Source organism: Pelophylax lessonae (assembly GCF_965119305.1).
Source record: "Pelophylax lessonae genome assembly, chromosome: 4".
NCBI lineage: Eukaryota > Metazoa > Chordata > Amphibia > Anura > Ranidae > Pelophylax > Pelophylax lessonae.
In genome coordinates, this window is record NC_138771.1 from 276,234,321 (window position 1) to 276,255,498 (window position 21,178).

Here is a 21,178-nt window from a genome sequence, read left to right on the forward strand (position 1 = left end):
CCCTTTACTCTGGACCACTACAAATATGATTTGCTTCACTTCCTCACTATAAGACCCTTTTTCTAGCTTGTGGATTTCTTTATACTAGATAACTAGGTTTATTGGTTCATGTATTCAGTCTGCACAGCACTTTTCTAGCTAGAGGTATTATGTGGTGCAACATTAAATGTTTAGCTTTTGTGAAACACGATATTAGAAAATACATTTAATAAAGTTGGTTTAAAAAAACATCATAGTCAAACACTGTAGGCTTTTTTGTTAATCAGAATTTCATATATTACAAGCAATGTACAAATAAAATATTTATAAAAAAAAAACAGTGAACAAAACAATTAATTTAGGCATTCTATACACAACACACTATTAAATTTCAGCTGACTCTGCAGGGTAGCAAAATACCGAAGATCTGTTTGTCTCATGAACTTCAGTGTAACAGGAAATGGCAGTTTCTATCTGTGAGATCCATTGCTTCTGTAAAATATATAGAATAGGGTAATATTAGGCATGGCATTTATCAACACTTGCTCTCATTTGTAAACTGCAACAAAAACTGAAGCAAAATTATCCCCTGCAAGATAATAGCATTTTTTTTTTTTTTTAACACTGATCACTGTATTAATGTCACTGGTCCCCAAAAAGTGTCAGTGTTCCGACTGTCTGCCAGAATATTGCAGTCCCACTAAAAGTTGCTGATTGCTGTCATTAACATATCCCATAGTTTGTAGACGCTATAACTTTTGTGCAAACCAATCAATATATGCTTATTGGGATTTTTTTTTACCATAAATATGTAGCAGAATTCATATTGGCCTAAATTGAAGAAGAAATTTGATTCATTTTTTTATGTTTTATAGCAAAAAGTAAAGTTTTTAAATTGTCAGTCTTTTATTGTTTATAGCGCAAAAAAGAAAAACCGCAGTGGTGATCAAATACCATCAAAAGAAAGCTCTATTTCTGGGGAAAAAAAGAACATACATTTTATTTGGCTACAGAGTCACGCAACCGTACATTCGTTAAAGTAACCCAGTTCCGTATCGCAAAAAATGGCCTGGTCATGAAGGGGGGTAAACGTTTTGGAGGGCAATTGGTTAAAGCCTTCCATATAAAGATCCTTTTGTTTACAAGTAAAAAAAAAATCTGTATTTTTTGCTAGAAACTCCAAAACATTATATTTCTCTGAGTTCATCTACAGACACAGCGCTCCATAAATCATAACTACTGGGTATATTGCCTCCTCCAGAAGGACTAGGCAGAACAAAAAACACCTGGCTACGCCCATGGGCCGTCCCCAGCTGGTATATAACTCCCCCTCCTGCTCCAAGTAATCCGTTTAGTAGCAAGCAGTATTAGAAGTATCAGAACTCCATAGAGGGGTGGGTGCAGTGTCTGTCGATGAACTCAGAGAAATGGAATTTATGGTAAGTGCAAAAATCCCATTTTCTCTTTCATTCATCGACAGACACAGTGCTCCATAAATCCTAATTACTGGGACATGCAAAAGCAGCGGCAAAAGGAAAACGAGGGGTGGGGAAAATAACCCAGGCTAAACATTAGAGCCCTTAACCAGGACACAGGAGCCTTAACCTGGTCACATGAGCCTCATCTGAAAAAATGTAAAGAAAAAACACCCCTCAAGAGGGAACAGACCCTCTTAAACAGCAGCCTGCAAAACTTTTCAGCCAAAAGAAGCATCCGCAGATGCCAAAGTATCTACCTTATAGAATTTTGAGAAGATATGCACCGACGACCAAGTGGCCGCCTTGCAAACTTGCGCTATTTTTATTTATTTTTTTAAATCTCTTTTTATTAATTTTATAACCAACAATCATACAAACAAACAAAACAAAACAAACTTGCGCTATTGATGCCTGATGACGGAAGGCCCAAGAAGTGCTAAGCCCCAGAGTAGAATGCACCGTGACAGGGAAAGGTGGACCTTTAATAGAATAGGCCTGAGTTACCATCTGTCTGATCCATCTGAAGATGGTAGCTAAAGATGCGGCCAGCCCTTTCCTTGGTCTGTCCGTAACCACAAAACCTCCAAAAGGACTCCGTAGTTTCCAGATATACCCGTATCGCATGGACCACATCCAAGGTGTGCAAGGCAAATTCCTTGGGATGAGACGTTTTGGGACACAAGGAAGGCAACACAATGTCCTTATTCAAATGGAAGTCAGAGACAATTTTGGGCAGGAATGATGAACAGGGACAAAGAACCACTTTATCCCTATGGACCGCCAAATAGGGAGTGCAACAGGATAATGCCATCAATTCTGATAGCCATGCGGGCCGAGGTAATAGCCACCAAGAATGCCACTTTCTGGGATAACATAGGCAAGGGAATCTCCTGAATATTCTCACATGGAGGTTTCTGGAGAACCAAAAGCACCAAATTTAAATCCCATGGCGGAAAAAGAGATCGTACAGAGGGAGACACATGTCAAACCCCCTGAATGAAGGTATGAACTAAAGTGTGCATGGCTAGGGGTCACTGGAGGAAGATTGCCAAGGCAGACACCTGACCCTTGATGGTACTCAAGGCCAACTTCTGATCAACGCCCCGTTGAAGAAAGGATAAGATCCGAGCCACAGAAAAGGATCGAGGATGAGCGCCAATAGACTCACACCAACAAATGTATGCGTTCCACGTCAATGGTATATCTTGCTCGAAGACAACTTCCTCGACTTCGCCATAGTTGGGATTACTGATCCAGACAAACCTCTATCCCTCAGTACCTGCATGTAGGACTGTGCAAACAGAAAGGTCTTGAAGGTGGATACCACACTCAGAACCTGTATGCAAATCAGGAGAGAGAACTGTCTGTGTGACAGCAACCAGTGAATCACGGCCTGTGGTTCCTGAAATTTGACCAGAGGAAGGACCACCCTGGTCAGAATTAGAATCAGACCTAGGTAAATCAATTCCCTGGACAGGGAAAGGGGGGACCATAGGTAGTTCGGACCTTTGCAGGAATTAAATCTGCACAAGGAGACTCAGGACCTAAAAAAACCTGAAAAGGACAAGCTTTGTCCCCCTTTCTGGGTACCCCCAAAAGAAACCTTTCTCCTGAACACTCACAAAAGAGGTCCAGGTGGCCGTAAACCAGCGAAGATGCCCCCCCCCCCCAGTCCAAAAATGTGTGAGGGCAGCCCCTCTCCAAAAATGGTTGAGGGCAGACCTTCAAGCTGAAGGGGTTTTGTCTGCGGGTCCGGAGAAGCTAGCTCTAGGCTGACCAGACTAAGGTTGCTTGGAACCTCCGGGGGAAAATTTGAATGATCTATTTCCCTTATTCTCAGTCCCAGAAGCATGAAAGAGTTTTCTGTGCTGAGAAGGAGGGCCCCCCGGCTGCGACGAGGCTCCTTCCGTTTCCTAGACTGTGGCAGGAATGTACTGTCACCCCCCCCCCCCCCCCCGCACGCGAGACCCTTAATGATGTCATCCAGGGTAGCACCAAACAGGCGATTGCCTTGAAAAGGCAGATTAGTGAGGGCTTTCTTGGAGGCTTGGTCTGTGGACCAATTCTTAAGCCACAGCACGCGCCTAATCCCCACCGCTGAAACAAAGTTTTGACAGCACAGGTGCTGTATCCAAAGCTGCATCACAAATAAACTGCAGCCCATGGACCAACTGGCCTGCTGTTCCCCCACCAGACCCTGCGCAAAAGCTTGGCCCATTCAGTTAGGGTCTGAGACACCAGGGCAGAGGCAAAGACTGGCCACAATGCCGAACCAGTCATAGTAAACCTGCTGCATGCCACCGCCTCCACTTTCCTTTCAGCCGAGTCCTTAAAGGACGGGGATTCCTCTACTGGGATCATGGTTGCTTTAGTCAACCTGGAAACAGGAGGGTCCACCACTGGTGGACTAGTCCACTTTTTTAAAAGTGACTCCTCAAAAGGGTAACGTACAGCAAATGTTTGGGGACCACAAAGAGTAATTTTGGTTGTTCCCATTCCTTACAGGAAAATCAGTCAAAATAAGGCACATAAGTTAACAACTTTGGAGTGCGAGGTGACTTATGCGTACCAAACTACACAGCCACAACTCACGTACTGCAGTGATATGTGCGTCTACCTACACTTTTTCATTCGCTGCTGCGAAATGGAGGAATCATTCACACTATCGCATGGATCTGGGGGTGTGATATTAGCCCCCCTGGACGGGCCGCGTCCACAGCAGCATCAGGCTAAGAATTGGATGAGACAGACTGAGGAGGGGAAGGCAGGGGACGCTTCCTCCTGGGCCTTTGCCGACACGCCACTTCCACCCAGGACACTAAGGCATGCAGGACCGCTGTCAGCGCAATCATGGGAAGCTGGGTTTTCCGAGGAATCTGCTACCTCTATGAGGGGGTCAGTGGGGGAGAGGTGACCCTGAGGCTCCATAAGGAAAGGAAGACCTTGCAGTACAAAAACTCTTTTGGCACCACTAAAGGATCCCCCCCAAGTCTTAGGGTACCTTTCAGCAGAGAGAGATAACAGGGACCCCCCCAAGGACTCACCCTACCGACCGGGGGAAAGCCGAGAATTCGGACCCAGCAACACCATGGACGCCATCCCTTTTCATATGCCCCAAGCACAGGAAGAGGAAACTGAGGAGGAGCTTCAGCATCCCCACGAGGCTTAGCTTGTCCCCAGCGTCTCCTGGACTAAGGGACAATAGCTGCCGTGACATCATCGGGCTACACAAACATGGCCGCCAGCCGGAGAACAGCCAGACCAAGGGAAAATGGTCACCATGACATCATCGGACATGGCTGGCAGCAGCTACAGAGGCCAAAGCATGCTGCCAGGATCTTCCCTGCGCCCTCTGCAAGGGGACCCCCCCCTTAAGGTACTCCACAGACAAGACACACATTGGGGGAGACTCCACTGTGCACTCTGCGCTGGTCTCTGAACTGGGACTCCCCTGCACTACACCCAGTTAGGGCATATGCACCTAGGGGTCTCCTACACTGGGACCCCTCCAGACTACCAGGTCATGACACACTATCCCAGGATACTTACAGAGTGGGGATAGCGGGGGGAGACCCCAGGGGTCTCCGCTCCATCCTCTGCCCTGGGACCCCCACCAGACTCCAGGTCCAGACAGGGGGAAAAGTGAGTGGGGGAAGCCCAGCTCACTGAGGGATTTTAGGATGGGAGGAGGGAATCTGCAGGCAGGTCCGACTGTTCCTGGAGGTTACACGTGTCCACCCCAAAAACCACCAAAAGTGGAGAGGCGGGACTGTACTTACCCTTCCATGGTGCAGGTAACGCTCCAGACAACTCCTCGCCACCGAAGTAGGGGAGCTGTCGGCCAAGGAAATGCTACGACTCAAATCCACCTCTGGTCATATACGACCCTGCAAGGCAATTATATCGTGGGCCAGCCTCTGCCCGTGAGGTTATGTCGCGGCCGACCTAGCGCGTAGCTGCAGTCTGAACACCCAGCCCGGCAGTTGATTGTAGCTCTCCCAAGGTAAAAAACAAATATAGATGTAAGGAAGGAGAAAAAGTTGCTAGGGCCAGAGATCCCAGCCGGGAGCCTAGGTCCTTACTCCTAAATATACAGATTAAAACTGATTACCTAGAGCAGAGAGAGGGGTTTATATACCAGCTGAGGACGGCCCATGGCCGTAGCCAGGTGTTTTTTTTTTCTGCCTAGTCCTACTCCTAGAGGAGGCAATATAATCCAGTAGTTATGATCTATGGAGTGCTGTGTCCATCAATGAACAAAAGAAATATGCACTGTCACTGTACTGACACTGGCTGGGAAGGAGTTAAAAATCAGGGGCAATTAAAGGGTTAACTGTGTGCCTAGCTTGGGTTTTCTAACCATGTGTGAGGTGCTTGTACTATGGGAAGGCAAAGATCCCTGTTCCTGCTTTGCAGGAACACAGGATCACAACCTTCCCTTCTCTCAGAACGGCGATCTGCCTTGTTTTCCGCTGTTCTCCATGTGTACCGAATGATGAGCGGGTGCCCAGAAACATCGGGTACGCGGGACTCACTGATCAGCTCCTGTTGTGTAGAATCACAACGGAAGTAAGCCGTCAGTGGCGTACACTCACGCCTGAGAACCGGAAGTGCAGGATCACGTGTATAAATACGTGATCCTGTGCAGTGCAGCCGCCCTGTAGCAGTAAAATTGTTATAGGGCAGTCGGTAAGTAGTTAACGGCTGCTCTTCACTACAAATAATTTTCTTTGGGTAATGTCCCAATCTGACCCTGAACTATCTTAAAAATGTAGCTGGGTACATATGAAACCAATTTGGAGACACCCCCGGAGAATGACCCTTCGCCCCCGCCTACTAACACCCCCCCCCCCCCTTACTCCTTCTCCCCTTTTTTTTCTCTATTCTTCCCCACTTCCCTGCCCCCCCCCCCTTTTCTTATTCATAACAGAGTAAATTTCCTACCTGGTCCTGGCTGCTGCTTTGTTATACTCGGTAACTATTCTTATGGTCTTTCGGGGCATTTCCCTGGAAAGCCAGCTCAGGTAGCCAAATATACTTCAACTTCTAAGTTGTGTTTTACGTTAAAATGTAGATCTTCTTACACCATTACATTTGTCAGCCTCAAGTAGTTAAGTTTCTAGGTTCTAGAGAGAATGCAATTCGTAGGCCCCTTTCACACGATCGAAACGAGTCACCTATTCCCCCCTACAGGGAGGCGGATGTCAGCGGACATGTGTCCGCTGACACCCGCCTGGCATCCGATCCAACAAGATCTGCTAAAAACAGACAGATGGCATTCGCCATTTGTCTAACAGCCTGTCTGTTCTCATCCGATCTCCCCATAGAGGAGACCGGGGTTCTGACAGGTCCGTCTCTGAACAGTGAGCGGAGACGGACCTGTCATCTGCCTGCTCAGCGGGGATCAGTAGAGCGATCCCCACTAAGCAAGCAAAGTCCGTCAAAACGGATCCGCCCAATGAGAAAGGGGCCTTATTCTCATTCATACTGTATGTTGAGAATGTGGAAAAATTAAGCATTTACTAACTCTTCACTCTTGACTTCAATATAAAGGTTACAAGTCATTTTCTGTAAGAAGCTTCTCTATAAATAAAGAATAATAAAAAAAACAAAAAAAAAAAAAACACACTTTCTAGGCATAACACTCCCTAGAATTTCTAAATTATACATTTAACCACTTGCTGCCCCAGCCAATTCTGACACTTATTAAATACATGTAAAAAACAGAATTTTTTAAACTGGATTATTACTTAGAACCCCCAAACATTACATATTTTCTAAAACCAGAGGCACTTGAGAAAAAAAATGTCGGTTGTTGCAGTTTTTTGTGTCACGATATTTGTGCAGCGGTTTTTCGAACACAATTGTTTTTTTGGAAAATACACACTTTAACCTCTTCCCATCCAATGTACATATACTGTATATACATTCTTGGATGGGAATGGTGATATCTTTTTTTTTTAAGCTTAAGAGACCTGGCTATCACATGTAACCATATTTGTTTGGATTCTATTTAGATTGGCACACAGGAGCCTTTAGATGTGCTGGATGCTTTGATGAGTGCTTTTTTTTAACCACTTCCATACCGGGCCATTTCTGGCACTCTGCTCCTACATGTAAAAATCCTCATTTTTTTTGCTGGAAAATTACTCCAAACCCACAAACATTATATATATATTTTTTAGCAGAGACCCTAATGGGCCATACACACTATACAATTGTCTTTAGACTTTTTCCTTTAGATTTACCAAAACCATTTAATAGGAGGTCAAATCTAAACACTTTTAATTCGTAAGCAATCAGGCAGGCCCTTGCACTACATAGTTGAAGGTAAATCTAAAGGAAATCTAACAACAAAAGTTGTATAGTGTGTATCCAGCTAAAGGAATAAAATGGCGGTCATTGCAACTTTTTAGGTCACACGGTATTTGCGCAGAAATTTTTCAAACGCGTTTTTTTGTTGGAAAAAAAAATTTGTTTATGAATTTAAAAAAAGCAAAAAAACACTTAAGTTAGTACAATTTTTTTGTATAATGTGAAAGAGGATGTTACACTGAGTAAATAGATACCTAACATGCCACACTTTAAAATTGCGCACACTCATGGAATGACGCCAAACTTCGGTATTTAAAAATCTCCATAGGCAACTCTTTAAAAATTTGAACAGGTTACCAGTTTAGAGTTGCAGAGGAGAGCTTGGGCTAGAATTGTTGCTCTCGCTGTAACGTTAGCGACGATACCTTACATATATGGATTGAACAACGTTTACATATGTGGCCGCGACGTACGCATGCGTTCGAGCACACGGGGACGGGGGCACTTTAACATTTTCCTCTTTATGGAGAGATCTGGGGTCAATAAGACCTCAGATATCACCTACATGCTAGAAAGACTGAAGTCAAAAAACGATCTTGGCTATCCAGCCGAGATCACGGCAGTATTGACAACTGCCAGGCTGGGCGTGATGTCATAACATCGCGTCCGGGCCTCCGAGAGTCATAGAGACTGCCGGGGACCATCTGGTCTCTATGGTGTACTTCCTCCGGCGGTGGATTCCTTCTCCAGCTCGCCAATCGCATTGGTGAGCCAGTAGAAGCGCTGGAGGAGGGGGGGGGATGTCCCCTCCCACCGCCTGTAAGAACGATCAAGGGGCTGAACAGCCACTGTGATTGTTCTTATGGTGCAGGGAATCGCCAGCTAAAAAAAATGATATCTGAATGATGCCTGCAGCTGCATGCATCATTCAGATATCCCAGCTCAAACCCCTGGGCGACGTCATATGATGTCCAGCGGTAAGGAAGTGGTTAAACAGTATCACTATCCATTATGATGCATCAGACTATAAAATAGGAAAGCGTGACAAACCTTTTCAGATTCCGTATGTGCTTGCATAATGAAGGCAGCGATACACTGCTGATAGCGATTCTCATGCTGGATTAGGAAAGCATTCCTCATTCCATACACTATTGAAGACAGAAGGAGTCAGTAAATGAAGCCAATTTAAATCGCTATACAGCTATGTATTTCTTTACTATAGGTATTCCTGAGTATAACAGCAAAAAAAAACATTTTCAACTCCACAACACTTTTGTCCTTTATCTTTGTATTATAGTGTGCACATTTATACTTGCATACCTGTAACATGAAAGGCATCAATACTTTTTACGCTTAGCCTGTCTAGTGCAATAGGCTGGTCTAAGACTTTGCAGTAACCACCTTCTTTCACTATGCTCTGCAGCTCTGGGTGTAAAGATGGGTACATTGTACAAGCTTCTAAATTTGATGTTTTCTGAAAAAAAAATAAAAAAGATACAAGACAATTAAGTTAAAGACACCCTTCTCACAGCCTAAACTTGAGATAGGCATCACAACTACAATATTTAAGCAGAACTGCAGCCAAATGTTTTTCTGAATACAGTAAGGAAGGATTAGAACCAGCTTCATTGTTGTCTGGGTCCCAATGAAGATTGCCCATACATTTTGCCCTGGTGACCACAAAAGTACAAAGGGTAAATCCTCCAAATAGGACAGAGAGGTCAATAAACACCTGACAGAGATTCTAAACATTTCCATAAAAAACAAAAAACATTTGGCTGGAATTCCACTTTATTACCCTAACCAAAGACACATTTCAATTATCATCTTGATTCTATGCTCACAATTCTAATCCATCTCTAATCTCCCACTACAGAGATTGTTCGACCAAACTAACGTTGCATGAAAATGCATTTAAATGTAGATATTCCAATCATTAACCAATTAACCTCTGGAAGGTTTATCGCCCCCCCCCCCCCCCCCCATCGTGACCAGGCTATTTTTTGCAATACGGCACTGCGTTATTTTCACTGACAATTGCGACACTGTACCCAAATAAAATTGATATTCTTTTTTTCCCACAAATAGAGATTTCGTTTAGTGGTGTTTGATTACCTCTGCGTTTTTTTTATTTTTTGCGCTATAAATGAAAAAAAAAAAAAAAAGACAATTTTGGAAAAACAAAACAATATTTTTCACTTTCTGCTATGAAACCTGTCCATTAAAAAAATTGAAAAAATAAAATAACATTTCTTCATAAATTTAGGCCAATATGTATTCTGCTACATATTTTTAGTAAAAACAAAAAAACCCCAATAAGCGTATATTGATTGGTTTGCGCAAGTTATAGCGTCTACAGACTATGGGATTTTTTTCATTCTTATTTTTATACTAGTAATGGCGGCGTTCAACGACTTATAGCGGGAATGCGATATTGAAGCAGACATTCTGACACTGACACTTTTTGGGGACCAGTGACACCAATACAGTGATCAGTGCTAAAAAAATATGCACTGCAACTGTACTAATGTCACTAGCTGGAAAGGGGTTAACTTTAAGGGCAATCAAAGGGTTAACTGTGTCTAACCAGTGTTTTACTACACTGTGGGTAATGCTTTTACTAGAGGAAGAGATGGAATTTATTCCCTGCTTTTCAGGGACATAAATTCCATACCTTCCCTCCTGCCAGAAGGGCGATCTGCCTTGTTAACATAGGCAGGCTGCTGTTGTGCCTCTCTGCCTGAAGATCAGCAGGTGTCGGCGGACATGGAGTCCACGGTACCCGCCATTTTTTCTGCAATACACATTTTAAGCCCACTGTGAACACTAAAACATGCATGTATCATGCAATTGTGTGCATTTTATTCAACACATCTGTACCAAATAAAATCTCTGTTTTCTGAATGTTTCTCCCTCACTTTACAATGAATGAACAAAAATGAACATTACAGTGAATGCATAAGTGTGGAAAGCCCCCTCATTGAAAGTAAATGCCTCTGTAATTACAAAGGATCATATCACTGCAGAGAACTTGAATGACCTTTTCACAACACATGCAAGTAGTGTGAAAAAGTAAGTACACCCCGTGGAAACAAGCAAACAAGATTTTCATTCAAATAGTGCCTACAAATAAATAGGATCTACTTGAATAAATTACACATATAATTGACATGATGTATTAATTCATATGAATATTATAAATTATTTAAAAAATGCATATTTCTCACATTTAAAACAGAGTAGGCACCAATAATTAAAACCCTCCAAGGCCCCTTTCACACTTGTTCGACCTAAAAGTCGTGCGATTTTGACCCAATTTTAAATGGACTGAAGCTATGCCTGTGTATCTTGAGGTCTTTGGACTTCAAAACGCATCAGTCGGACCAAATGTAGTGCATGGACTACTTTGAAGTTGTGGAGATTTGAATGGTAGTCATTGGAAATCATGGGGTATGACTTGTCATGCGACTTTGCAATCCCAAGTCGCAGGACATGTCCCACATGTATGAAAGGGGCCTTAAGGGGATATGAACATGGAGCATTTAATTTTTAAACTGCAGATCTTGCCAAAATCAAAAAAACACTCTATGGACCCCAGAAAGCAGTTTATGGATGCTATGAGTCTGAAATGGGATTTAAAAGGATTGTCAATTTTTTTAAGTCAATCCTTTTATTGTAAGAAAAATTATCTATGGTTGGCATAGATTTCAAATGACTGCTAATTCAGCCCAAGAGCTGACTGTTTGATGCTAAAAATAAATCTTCAAGTATTCCAGATTATATCTTGGGATCTGCAAGTAACTTTTGCAACATTTGGTACCAAAGTGCATGCATCTACAACTAGAGAGAGACTGCACCAATTTAACCTGCATTGGAGGTGTGCCAGTAAAATGTCTGTGCTTTAGAACAAGACTATATTGAACATGTAGGAAACAACCAGGCTGTCTGAAATAATGTGCTTTGGATGGAATTAATCAAAGACAGTTGTTTCATCACAATAACAGTAGACATGATAGGTGCACACTAAAGACAGCATTTCAGGAGAAGAACCTTGTAACTGTGAAACAAGGTGGTGCAAATGCTATTGCTTGGAGATGCCTTGCTGCTTCAGGGCCTGAGCAGCTTGTAATCATCATGTCAACTATGCAGGCTGCAATCCCCTGTGGTTATATCTGCTGAAGATAAGGTCCTCCAAACAAAATTCCTCCATCGCTCGAATTATACCTCTTATACTCTTTTGCAAGATGAGCAAGCTTCCCTCCCCCCCTTGTACTAAATGCTCTGGAACTATAGGTTCATTTTACCATATGATCTGGTAGTGCCCTCCTATCTAGGATTACTGGTCTGAGGTTAAGGATTTTACTAGTACAACTCTTCAGATTCCCACTACAATGTTTACTGGGTTATGTGGAAGACAATACTCTCCCTACTGGGAAGAAAGTACTAATACGTTTACTGTTTTTCTATGCCAAAAAAACTTATTGCACTGGAAGTCTCAGGCCCCACTCTCCTTACCCCTATTGCTTCATCCTGTTAACCAAGCTCTACCTATGTATAAACTCACTTACAAAGCGCGAGGGCTGCCCCAAGACATTTACAACGTTTGATCTCCCTGGCTGAATTCCCCAAAAAAAGGTTGCTTCTCTAGTTTCATAACCCTTCTCTGTCATGGTCTGTGAGGTATTTTGTGCATTTTCCATTTCATGTGATATTGTGTTTGCTATGTTATGTCCTGAGCGGGGGACCTTCCTTTTTTGGTCTCTATTACACCATTTGGTATTGTTATGTATGGATAGTCTGATGTTTTTTTTCTGTTCTGTATTGTTCTGAGCTGCATCTTGGTGCTGTGCCTTGCTGGGCACATTTTCTTTGTTTTCTTTCTTTTTGTCCTTGTTTGTTATTAACACAAGGAAAAAAAAACTGTTTAATAAAAGTTACCCTTTAAAAATAAAATATGAAGTATGCATCATATCAAAGTGTTGTGTGAAAAGAATTTAATGCCATTTTCCCAAAACTGAACCAGAAATAGAATTTTCAATCAAAGGATAAATACAACTGAAATGTTTAACATGCAAGAAAACCCAAAGCATTTCAGGCAATTGAAGGAATTTTGCATAGCGAATCAGTCACAACTGGTGGACAGTAATATCATCTTCTATGGCCAAGGGTGTACCTATTTTTTCCATGGGCATTGTTTAAATGAAGTTCTGTTTGCCTGTTCAAAAATGTAAAAGCTAACAATTTCCAGGGGGTGCACATACTTTTTCAATTTACATACATACATTGCAAAAAGGTATGTAAACAGCATAGATTTTAGAAAACGGAAATATACAAAAGAAATGCAATTACCCTTTTGTTGCGTTTAATTTTTGTTATCAACAGCAGGTCATCAAAGAGGAGCAGGTATACATCGAGAAGACGTGTGCTTTCTAAAGAGAACAGAATCATATGCAGTGAGATGTATATTTCAATACTGTATCAGTTATGGATAAGGCACTCCAACTGGTCATCAAGTAATGCAAGTAAACGCACAGTGTGATTCTTATCAATTAACAAGTTTAACTTTATTTTAAGGCTGGCCATACACAGAGTGTTTGGAAAGAAATTTTCTCGATTCCCCCATCAATACAGAGAGTTGATGTGGGAATCACTCCCGCCTGCAGGGTCATTGTCTTCTCCATGGGTAGGGGGGGTTGCCGGAAGCCGTCTCCGCTGGGACCGTGTATGGCCGGCCTATGTGTTGTTTTGAACATGCTTAGCATATGTTCACTAATGCTGATCTTGAGATAAAAGTAAACATCCATTTTATTACAAATCTAAAGAAGCATATATGGGAAAGACATTAAGAATTACCCTCATTCTCTTTCAAGATTTGACTCCCAGAAATGGGAAAAATGGGATACTTACTGTAAAATCCATTTCTCTGAGTTCATCGACAGACACAGCGCTCAAAAAATAATCATAACTGCATAACTCAGCTACTACATATCCCCCCCTCTCTGCTCTAGGTAATCAGTTTAGTAGCACTAGCAAGCAGTACTAGAAGTATCAAAAGAGGGGTGGGTGCTGTGTCTATCGATGAACTCTAATGAATTTTACGGTAAGTACAAAAATCCCATTTTCTCTTTCGTTCATCGACAGACACAGCACTCCATAAATCATAACTACTGGGACATCCAAAAGCAGTGCCAAAAGGAAAATGAGGAGTGGGGAAAATAACCCAAGGCTAAACATAAGAGCCCTAACTAGGAGACAGGAGCCTTAACCGGGTCACAGAAGCCCCATCTGAAAAAATAAAAATTTAAAGAAAAACACCCCTCTAGAGGGAACAGACCCTCTTAAACAGTAGCCTGCAAAACCTTGTGGCCAAAATAAGCATCTGCAGATGCCAAAGTATCTACTTTGTAGAATTTTGTGAAGGTATGCACAGACGACCAAATAGCCGCCTTGCAAATTTGAGATATTGATGCTTGATGACGGAAGGCCCAAGAAGCACTCCCCACCCAAGTAGAATGCGCCGTGACAAGGAAAGGAGGAACCTGACCTTTAATAGAATAGGTCTGAGTTACGGTCTGTCTGATCCATCTGGAGATAGTAGCCAAAGAAGCGCCCAGACCTTTCCTTGGTCCGTCCGTAACCACAAAAAGCGAGTCTGACCTCCGAAAGGCTTGCAATTTATTTGGAAATGTGAGTGTATTTCCTGTGGTCATTTTGATCTATTAAATTTATCTAATATAACCCAGTAGTTATGATTCATGAAGCGCTGTGTCTATTGATAAACGAAAGAGAAAATATTTTTTCCATAAATAGATACTCCTATAAACCGGCCATACAATGATTCAAACCGGTAATGGGCAGGCTGAATGTACCAAGTTTATCGATCAATCAACTGCCAGAATCGCTTGCGATTAACGCAAGCAGCTGCTAGCGATAATCACGGCCTTCTCCAGGTGTTTTTTTTAGTTTTGGAGTGAAGAGGGATTAGAACTCCTGTCAGATTTTATTACTTGTCTGTACCTGTCAGGGAGATTCTCTCCATTTGTCCTGTTTATTATCATTGAAAGTGAATGTAAAAGAAAATCCCACATTTTGGGTTCTCCCCAGAAGAGTCATTTCTGGGGAGAAAACTTCCAATGGGGACACTGGTTCTGGTGCCCTGGGGGGGGGGGGGGGGGGGGCAAGGGATTCCATTAATTTGGCTATGGGACAGGAAATACATGGAAAGCGCTGCAATGAGACAGGGATGGCCAAAAAAAGTCTGACAGGAGTTATAAACCCCTCCCTTACTCTATCCAAAATAAAAACAAAAGTTGTGCCTATAGTTCTACTTTATTGAAACACAGCAAAAAAAATAGCTTTTTTAACTCTCCTCTACTCTATCCAAAAAGAAAAATAAAGTTTTGGCTTTAGATAGGCTTGAGTAAAGGAGCCTTCAAAGTATGAGGACATATTTAAAATCACATTCATTTACACACCTGTAAGGGTAAGTCTTCCTTCATAAAGAAGCTGTCTGTTCGGTGAAGATAACATCGTCTCCACGTTCGACTCTTTGAAATAGTTTTTAAGACCCTAAAGAAAAATCCAAAAAAGCTAAGAAACCAGTTTTACAGATTTGAGATCAACTGAAATGTTCACAGTGAAAGGAGACCCACAAATTTTAGAATAACTGGGATCTTTTTTTTATATTAAGAATAGTAAAAATAATATAAAAAATGCAAGCTCCTTTTCCTGATTAATACCAGGCTTACCTAGGGACTTAAAGAGTCTATACAAGCAGCATGCAAGAATAATATAGTAAGTTTTCAAAAGGAATTTTCTACTGCTCTGCCTTAAATATTTATAGTCTGTAGTGGTTTACTCCACTATTTGAGAATCATCAGGTTGGTATAAATGATAAGGCTGAACTCCAAGCACATATAAAAGGCATTCATTAAAACCACTCTGTATCCATTAATACATAATTAACTGTATTTTAGCAAGCAGTGTAAGTGCTTGTATTTGATCTGGAATCAGCATCTTGCAGTCCCTGTACAGCACAGCTCAGACTGGAAAAAGGAAACAAGACAAGGAGTAAATCAATTGTGCCTTATTGCAAGGAACAAGCTTATTGGATGAGAGCAGAGTGACAGAGAGCTCATCAGTCTGCTTCTTTTCCTTTTACTGTCCAGTAATAGGCTGGGAAAGTTACGAGACCTGTAAGTGTGCTGAGCTGCAGCAAAAGGAAAATAAGGTCTTCTCCCCTGCCTACACTATTCAGTGTCAACACACATAAAAGTCTATGGAGTACCTCAGGAATAAAAAACCTTTTATCTCTTTCCCACAAACACGGCCACGCAATCACTTCCTGGAGTTGCTTGAATTTCTGTGACTTGTCCAGCAATTTCACCTTTCCTTCAAGATCTCCTAAAAATACAAAAGGTAAATCACAGTGTTACCTTACACAAAGCAGCCTTCCCAAACCCAATGCCACAGCAGTAGTTCATAAGTGACATGGGACAACCTTCATCAATCATGAAATAGCCACACTAGAAGGTGTCCAGGGCTAGTATGAAGCCTGTGGGGGTTTTAACACGTCCACAATTGAACCAGTCCAGTGCTTTGCCATCAGTTGTGCAAATATAAATTTTTGACCAGTTTAGATGCACGGTCAATCTTAAACTGAAACTCTAGCTACGGTGTTTCGGTTTTTAAATGAGCGTGAAAGAGTAAAACCCCTGATATTAATTTCTGTCTGTTTCTTTGCTGGAGAGATTTTTCCTTTATTCCTGTGGGGGAATCTCTTAACCACTTGCCGAACGTCCACAGTATATATATATATGTCATTACTTTGACATTTAGTACTGGGGTTAGCTAGCTGCCATAACTCTGGTTTCATTTTTTTTCTGTGGGCGATTTGGCATCTGCTAAAAGCGATCCCGGCAGGAGATTCGCCACAGGATCACTTTTAGAGAGATGCCAGTTGTTTCTGAGTTTACCAGAGCTGTCGGTAAACCCGGAACTGATCTGATCTGTTTAATCAAGGGTCTTTAAACTATGGCCCTCCAGTTGTACAGGAACTACAATTCTCATAATGCCTAGTCATGTCTGTGAATGTCAGAGTTTTTCAATGCCTCATGGGATGTGTAGTTCCGCAACAGCTGGAGGGCCGTAGTTTTAGGATCCCTGCTTTGGATGGATAGGCAGGAAGTCGAATGAGGGCAAGATGGCCCCCACTCGGCTCTATGCCCTTGGAGGACTGGAGCAACCTCTGACATCACTTCCGGTTCTCGAGCTTAAAGAGATGAGTGTCAAAAAAATGTTTTTTTCTTTTACTTTTAAGGGTAAATGAGAGATCTGGGGTCTTTTTGACCCCAGATCTCTAAATAAACAGGACCTGTCATGCTTATTTCTATTACAAGGGATGTTTACATTCGTTGTCATAGGAATAAGACTAATAAAAAAAAATGTAAATGGACAGTGTAAAAATTAAATAAGAAAAAAAAAAAAACGAACATTTTTTAAAGTGCCCCATCTCTCCGCGCTCACGCACAGAAGCAAACACATACGCAAGTTGTGCCTTTATATGTAAACAGTGTTCAAACCACATGTGAGGTAATGCTATTGAACAGACAAGGACTCACTGCTCGAGGTGGTGTAATTGCCTGATGACTCACACAGGTGCATGCCCCGGCTCGTCTCCGTGAAAACTTGATAAAGGAAAAGGAATTGGCAGCACTCTGGGTTGAGTCAAAATCCAGATTTATTGACTGGACATCCAAATAATGACAATCGTGACAAGGTAGACGCGTTTCACACACTGACTGTGTGCTTAATCATTACATCTCTGCTTTGGATGGATAGGCAGGAAGTAGAATAAGGGCAAGATGGCCCCCACTCGGCTCTATGCCCTTGGAGGACTGGAGCGACCTCTGACATCACTTCCGGTTCTCGAGCTTAAAGAGATGAGTGTCATAAAATGTTTTTTTCTTTTGCTTTTAAGGGTAAATTAGAGATCTGGGGTCTTTTTGACCCCAGATCTCTCAATAAACAGGACCTGTCATGCTTATTTCTATTACAAGGGATGTTTACATTCGTTGTCATAGGAATAAGACTAATAAAAAAAAATGTAAATGGACAGTGTAAAAATTAAATAAAAAAAAAAAAACGAACATTTTTTAAAGTGCCCCATCTCTCCGCGCTCACGCACAGAAGCAAACACATACGTAAGTTGTGCCTTTATATGTAAACAGTGTTCAAACCAAACATGTGAGGTAATGCTGCAATAGTTCGAGCGAGAGCAATAATTCTAGCACTAGACCTCCTCTGGTAACCTGTAAATGATGTTAAAGAGTCACCTATGGAGATTTTTAAGTAACGTAGTTTGTTGCCATTCCATGACCGTGTGCAATTTTAAATACATGACATGTTAGGTATCTGATATTGCAATGATCACCATTTTAATTTCTAGAGTCTCTGCTAAAAAAAAAAAAAATATATAATTTTTGGGGTTTCTAAGAATTTTCTAGCAAATAATACTAATTTAAACTAGTACACAAAAAGTTCCAGAAAGGCTTGGTCTTGATTGGTGACACTGCCAACATGAACACTTTATTTAAGATCCACTTCAACAAAGCTACTGGCTACTGCTTTACAAGGTAAATAATTAATACAACTATATTCAATTAACTTTTAGTTCTGCAGGAAGTTCAGGTAGAATTTCTGTTATAACGAGGCCTGATAAGAGACATGAATCATACAACAGAACAGGGTTGCTGGGCAGACTCAAACACTGCTTTGTTTTTGATTTCATGGCAAGAACTTCACTCCCGGAGATGGCATTGTTCAATAAAGGAAGGTGTGGATTTTAGTCCAGATCTTTTCTACTAGAAACTACTATACAATGGGATATAAAATAATCTAGTACAGATTTTCCCTAACTCATATGTATATTATACAGTATTTTAACTAAATTTGATTACTTAGCTCATATTATTGGGACATACTGTAATTTTCATTGTTTTACTTTTAAATATTTTGGCCGTTTCACATTACTTGCAAACAAATGGCCAAATCCCCCCCCCCCCCCCCCCCCCCCCCCCCCCCCCGTAACTGGCCTTTGCAGCAAGGAGCACATGGAAGGACAACGTATATCAAACAAAACCAAAGAAAATTCCCAGCTCAATCCACCAACCAGCCTGTAACCAACCGTATTAACAGTTTGCATAAAAACAGGGGTTTAGTTTGCACACATTTGCGAATACATGCGTAAGCTGCAGAGCCTCTTTACAGCAACCCAATATTATATGCAGTCCTAACTAATTTTATGAGCCTCCATATTAGAAGCACATGCATTCTAATGGACAAGCAGAGGGCAGGTGAGCCTGGAGGGAGGCCACCCCTCCTTAAAAGGCACAGGGTCGCACTGGACACCCAGCAAATAGCACAATGGCAGCAAAGGTGTCCAGTGCGTCCCCTCACCAGTATTTAAACAGTACAAACGGCCACTGCCCCACCTATACCTGGCTTTTGCAGCAAGGAGCACATGGAAGGATGAGGCATGTTAAACAAAAGGAAAGAAAATTCCCAGCTCTACTTACTGACCAGTCTGCAACCAACCAAATTATCCTGTCTAACAGTATGCATTAAAACAAGGGTTTCGTTTGCACCCATTTGCAAATAAATGCGTAAGCTGCAGAGCCTCTTCATGGCACCCCAAAATTATCTGTTGTCCTAACTCTAAATTTTGAGAGCCTCCACAGTAAAGCACATGTATTATAATAAATAGGCAGAGGACATTTCACATTACTTACTAATTGAGCTTTCCACCTTTTCCTTCATTGAATAGATTGATACTTTCTCTGCTGCATCACTGCTTCTTTTCCATATATTCTTAAGGAGCAGGGGATATCGGGTCAGCCGATGTAGTGGAGCCACCAGCAAATCAGTGAGATGAAGTCGTTTACACTGCTCCTGTTGCTCACACCACTGTAAAAGCCATTATCACTATTAGATGTAGACAGAATATTGATTTTCTAGCTGTTTTTAGTACAGAGAGTGATCCCCTAACCCAAGTCCCTTCACATTAAACCTCTCTAATGCTGGTATCTGGGGTCTCTGCCCCAGAATCTAATTTTAATCTATTGACAGCTGTGTAATGCATATATGTGGATGCAGAAAAGGTGGGCTTTAACACTCAGCCGCCGCAGATATGCGTCCACAGTAACAGGAGGTTTGTGTGCCGAGTGTGTGCTCGCTTTGCACTCCCAGCACACTGACCAAGTTATTACCAACAGCTCTCAGTCAAGGCTTCGGATTGACAACCAGCAGGTCAAGTTCCCGTTCATGTGATCATGTGACCGCTTTGAAAGCCAATCACAGCAGTTAAAGGATACAGAAGCCGCTCCACGTACCAGGCATTAAACCCCCTTGTAAAGAGGTGGCTCAAGGGTTGTCAATATGATTGCAGCTTCATTACTCAAGTTTTACATCCAAATATATTAAAACTTACATTTTAAGTCTTTAATTATACTGTATACCAATATAGGGTAGCAAGCATAGTTAGGCACTCAACCCAGGGAAAATCTATTGCCAGATTTAAATACTTGTATCATCTAAAGGTTGTTTAAAGGCTAGTTCACCTTTTTAGACAGAATTTCACTTTTCATAATAGAAGCTTCTTCTAATGTCCTTTCGGTTTAATCCATCCCAATGTGTTTATCTCTCACTTACCTCGTCCATGGAAACTTTGTATTTTTAGCTCTCTGTTTGAAATTAAAAAAATGCTTTCTGCTGCCATCACTTCCCATCATCCACTACCTAATGCATCACAGAACAGCCACCACATCACCACCCTGGACCACACCTCCCTCATTACTATACCTCCTTTTGTTTTATTTCCACCCACTTTCCTCAATTTAATACAAACTGAATGTATTTTTCAGGTGTTCAGTTTTGATAAATCTAAAGGAAATTGTACAGAGATTGTACAATCAGATTGTATAGTGTATGGCCATCTGGATCGCCAAGTGGATGAAGACACTCAGCAGTCAGGCCCTTTTCACATCTCTGCATGGCGGGAACTGGCGTTCCTGCACACGTTTTTTTCTTTTCGACATTTTGGAGAATCACGCTCATCGCAAAAAGGGCAGCTCATTCTGGGCTGCCCTATGGGTGACAAATGCCCCAAAGAAGCTCCAGAACTTTTGTAGAGCGGAGCATGGCACATTTTTGCCTGCCCGCACTTGGGCTGTCATTAACAAATAATGGCAATGTAAGCACAATGTGTGTTTAAAGCACGTTTCTGAAATGCACATCAAAGTGCATGTTTTCAGTGTGGTTTGCCGTGCGTTCGGAAATGCGCAAATGTGAATAAAGCCTCACTGTTCTTGTGTAAACACATCAATTTGAAATTAAGGCCCCATTCACCC

The 21,178-nt window shown here is 41.9% G+C and overlaps 1 protein-coding gene across 1 annotated transcript in view; it reads right to left on the reverse strand.

Moving 5' to 3' along the window:
* Window positions 1-241: 241 nt before the first annotated feature.
* The window catches only part of PLEKHG7 (pleckstrin homology and RhoGEF domain containing G7), a 137,270-nt gene continuing 116,333 nt past the window's right edge, over window positions 242-21,178 (reverse strand). The window contains exons 11-17 of the mRNA XM_082256921.1: window positions 19,562-19,736; window positions 16,060-16,175; window positions 15,248-15,341; window positions 13,122-13,201; window positions 9,093-9,246; window positions 8,823-8,920; window positions 242-471 (exon numbers count right to left, since the gene is read on the reverse strand). Coding sequence (XP_082113047.1) covers window positions 364-471; window positions 8,823-8,920; window positions 9,093-9,246; window positions 13,122-13,201; window positions 15,248-15,341; window positions 16,060-16,175; window positions 19,562-19,736 — 825 coding nt within the window. The 3' untranslated portion in view covers window positions 242-363. The remainder of the gene's footprint in view (window positions 472-8,822; window positions 8,921-9,092; window positions 9,247-13,121; window positions 13,202-15,247; window positions 15,342-16,059; window positions 16,176-19,561; window positions 19,737-21,178) is intronic.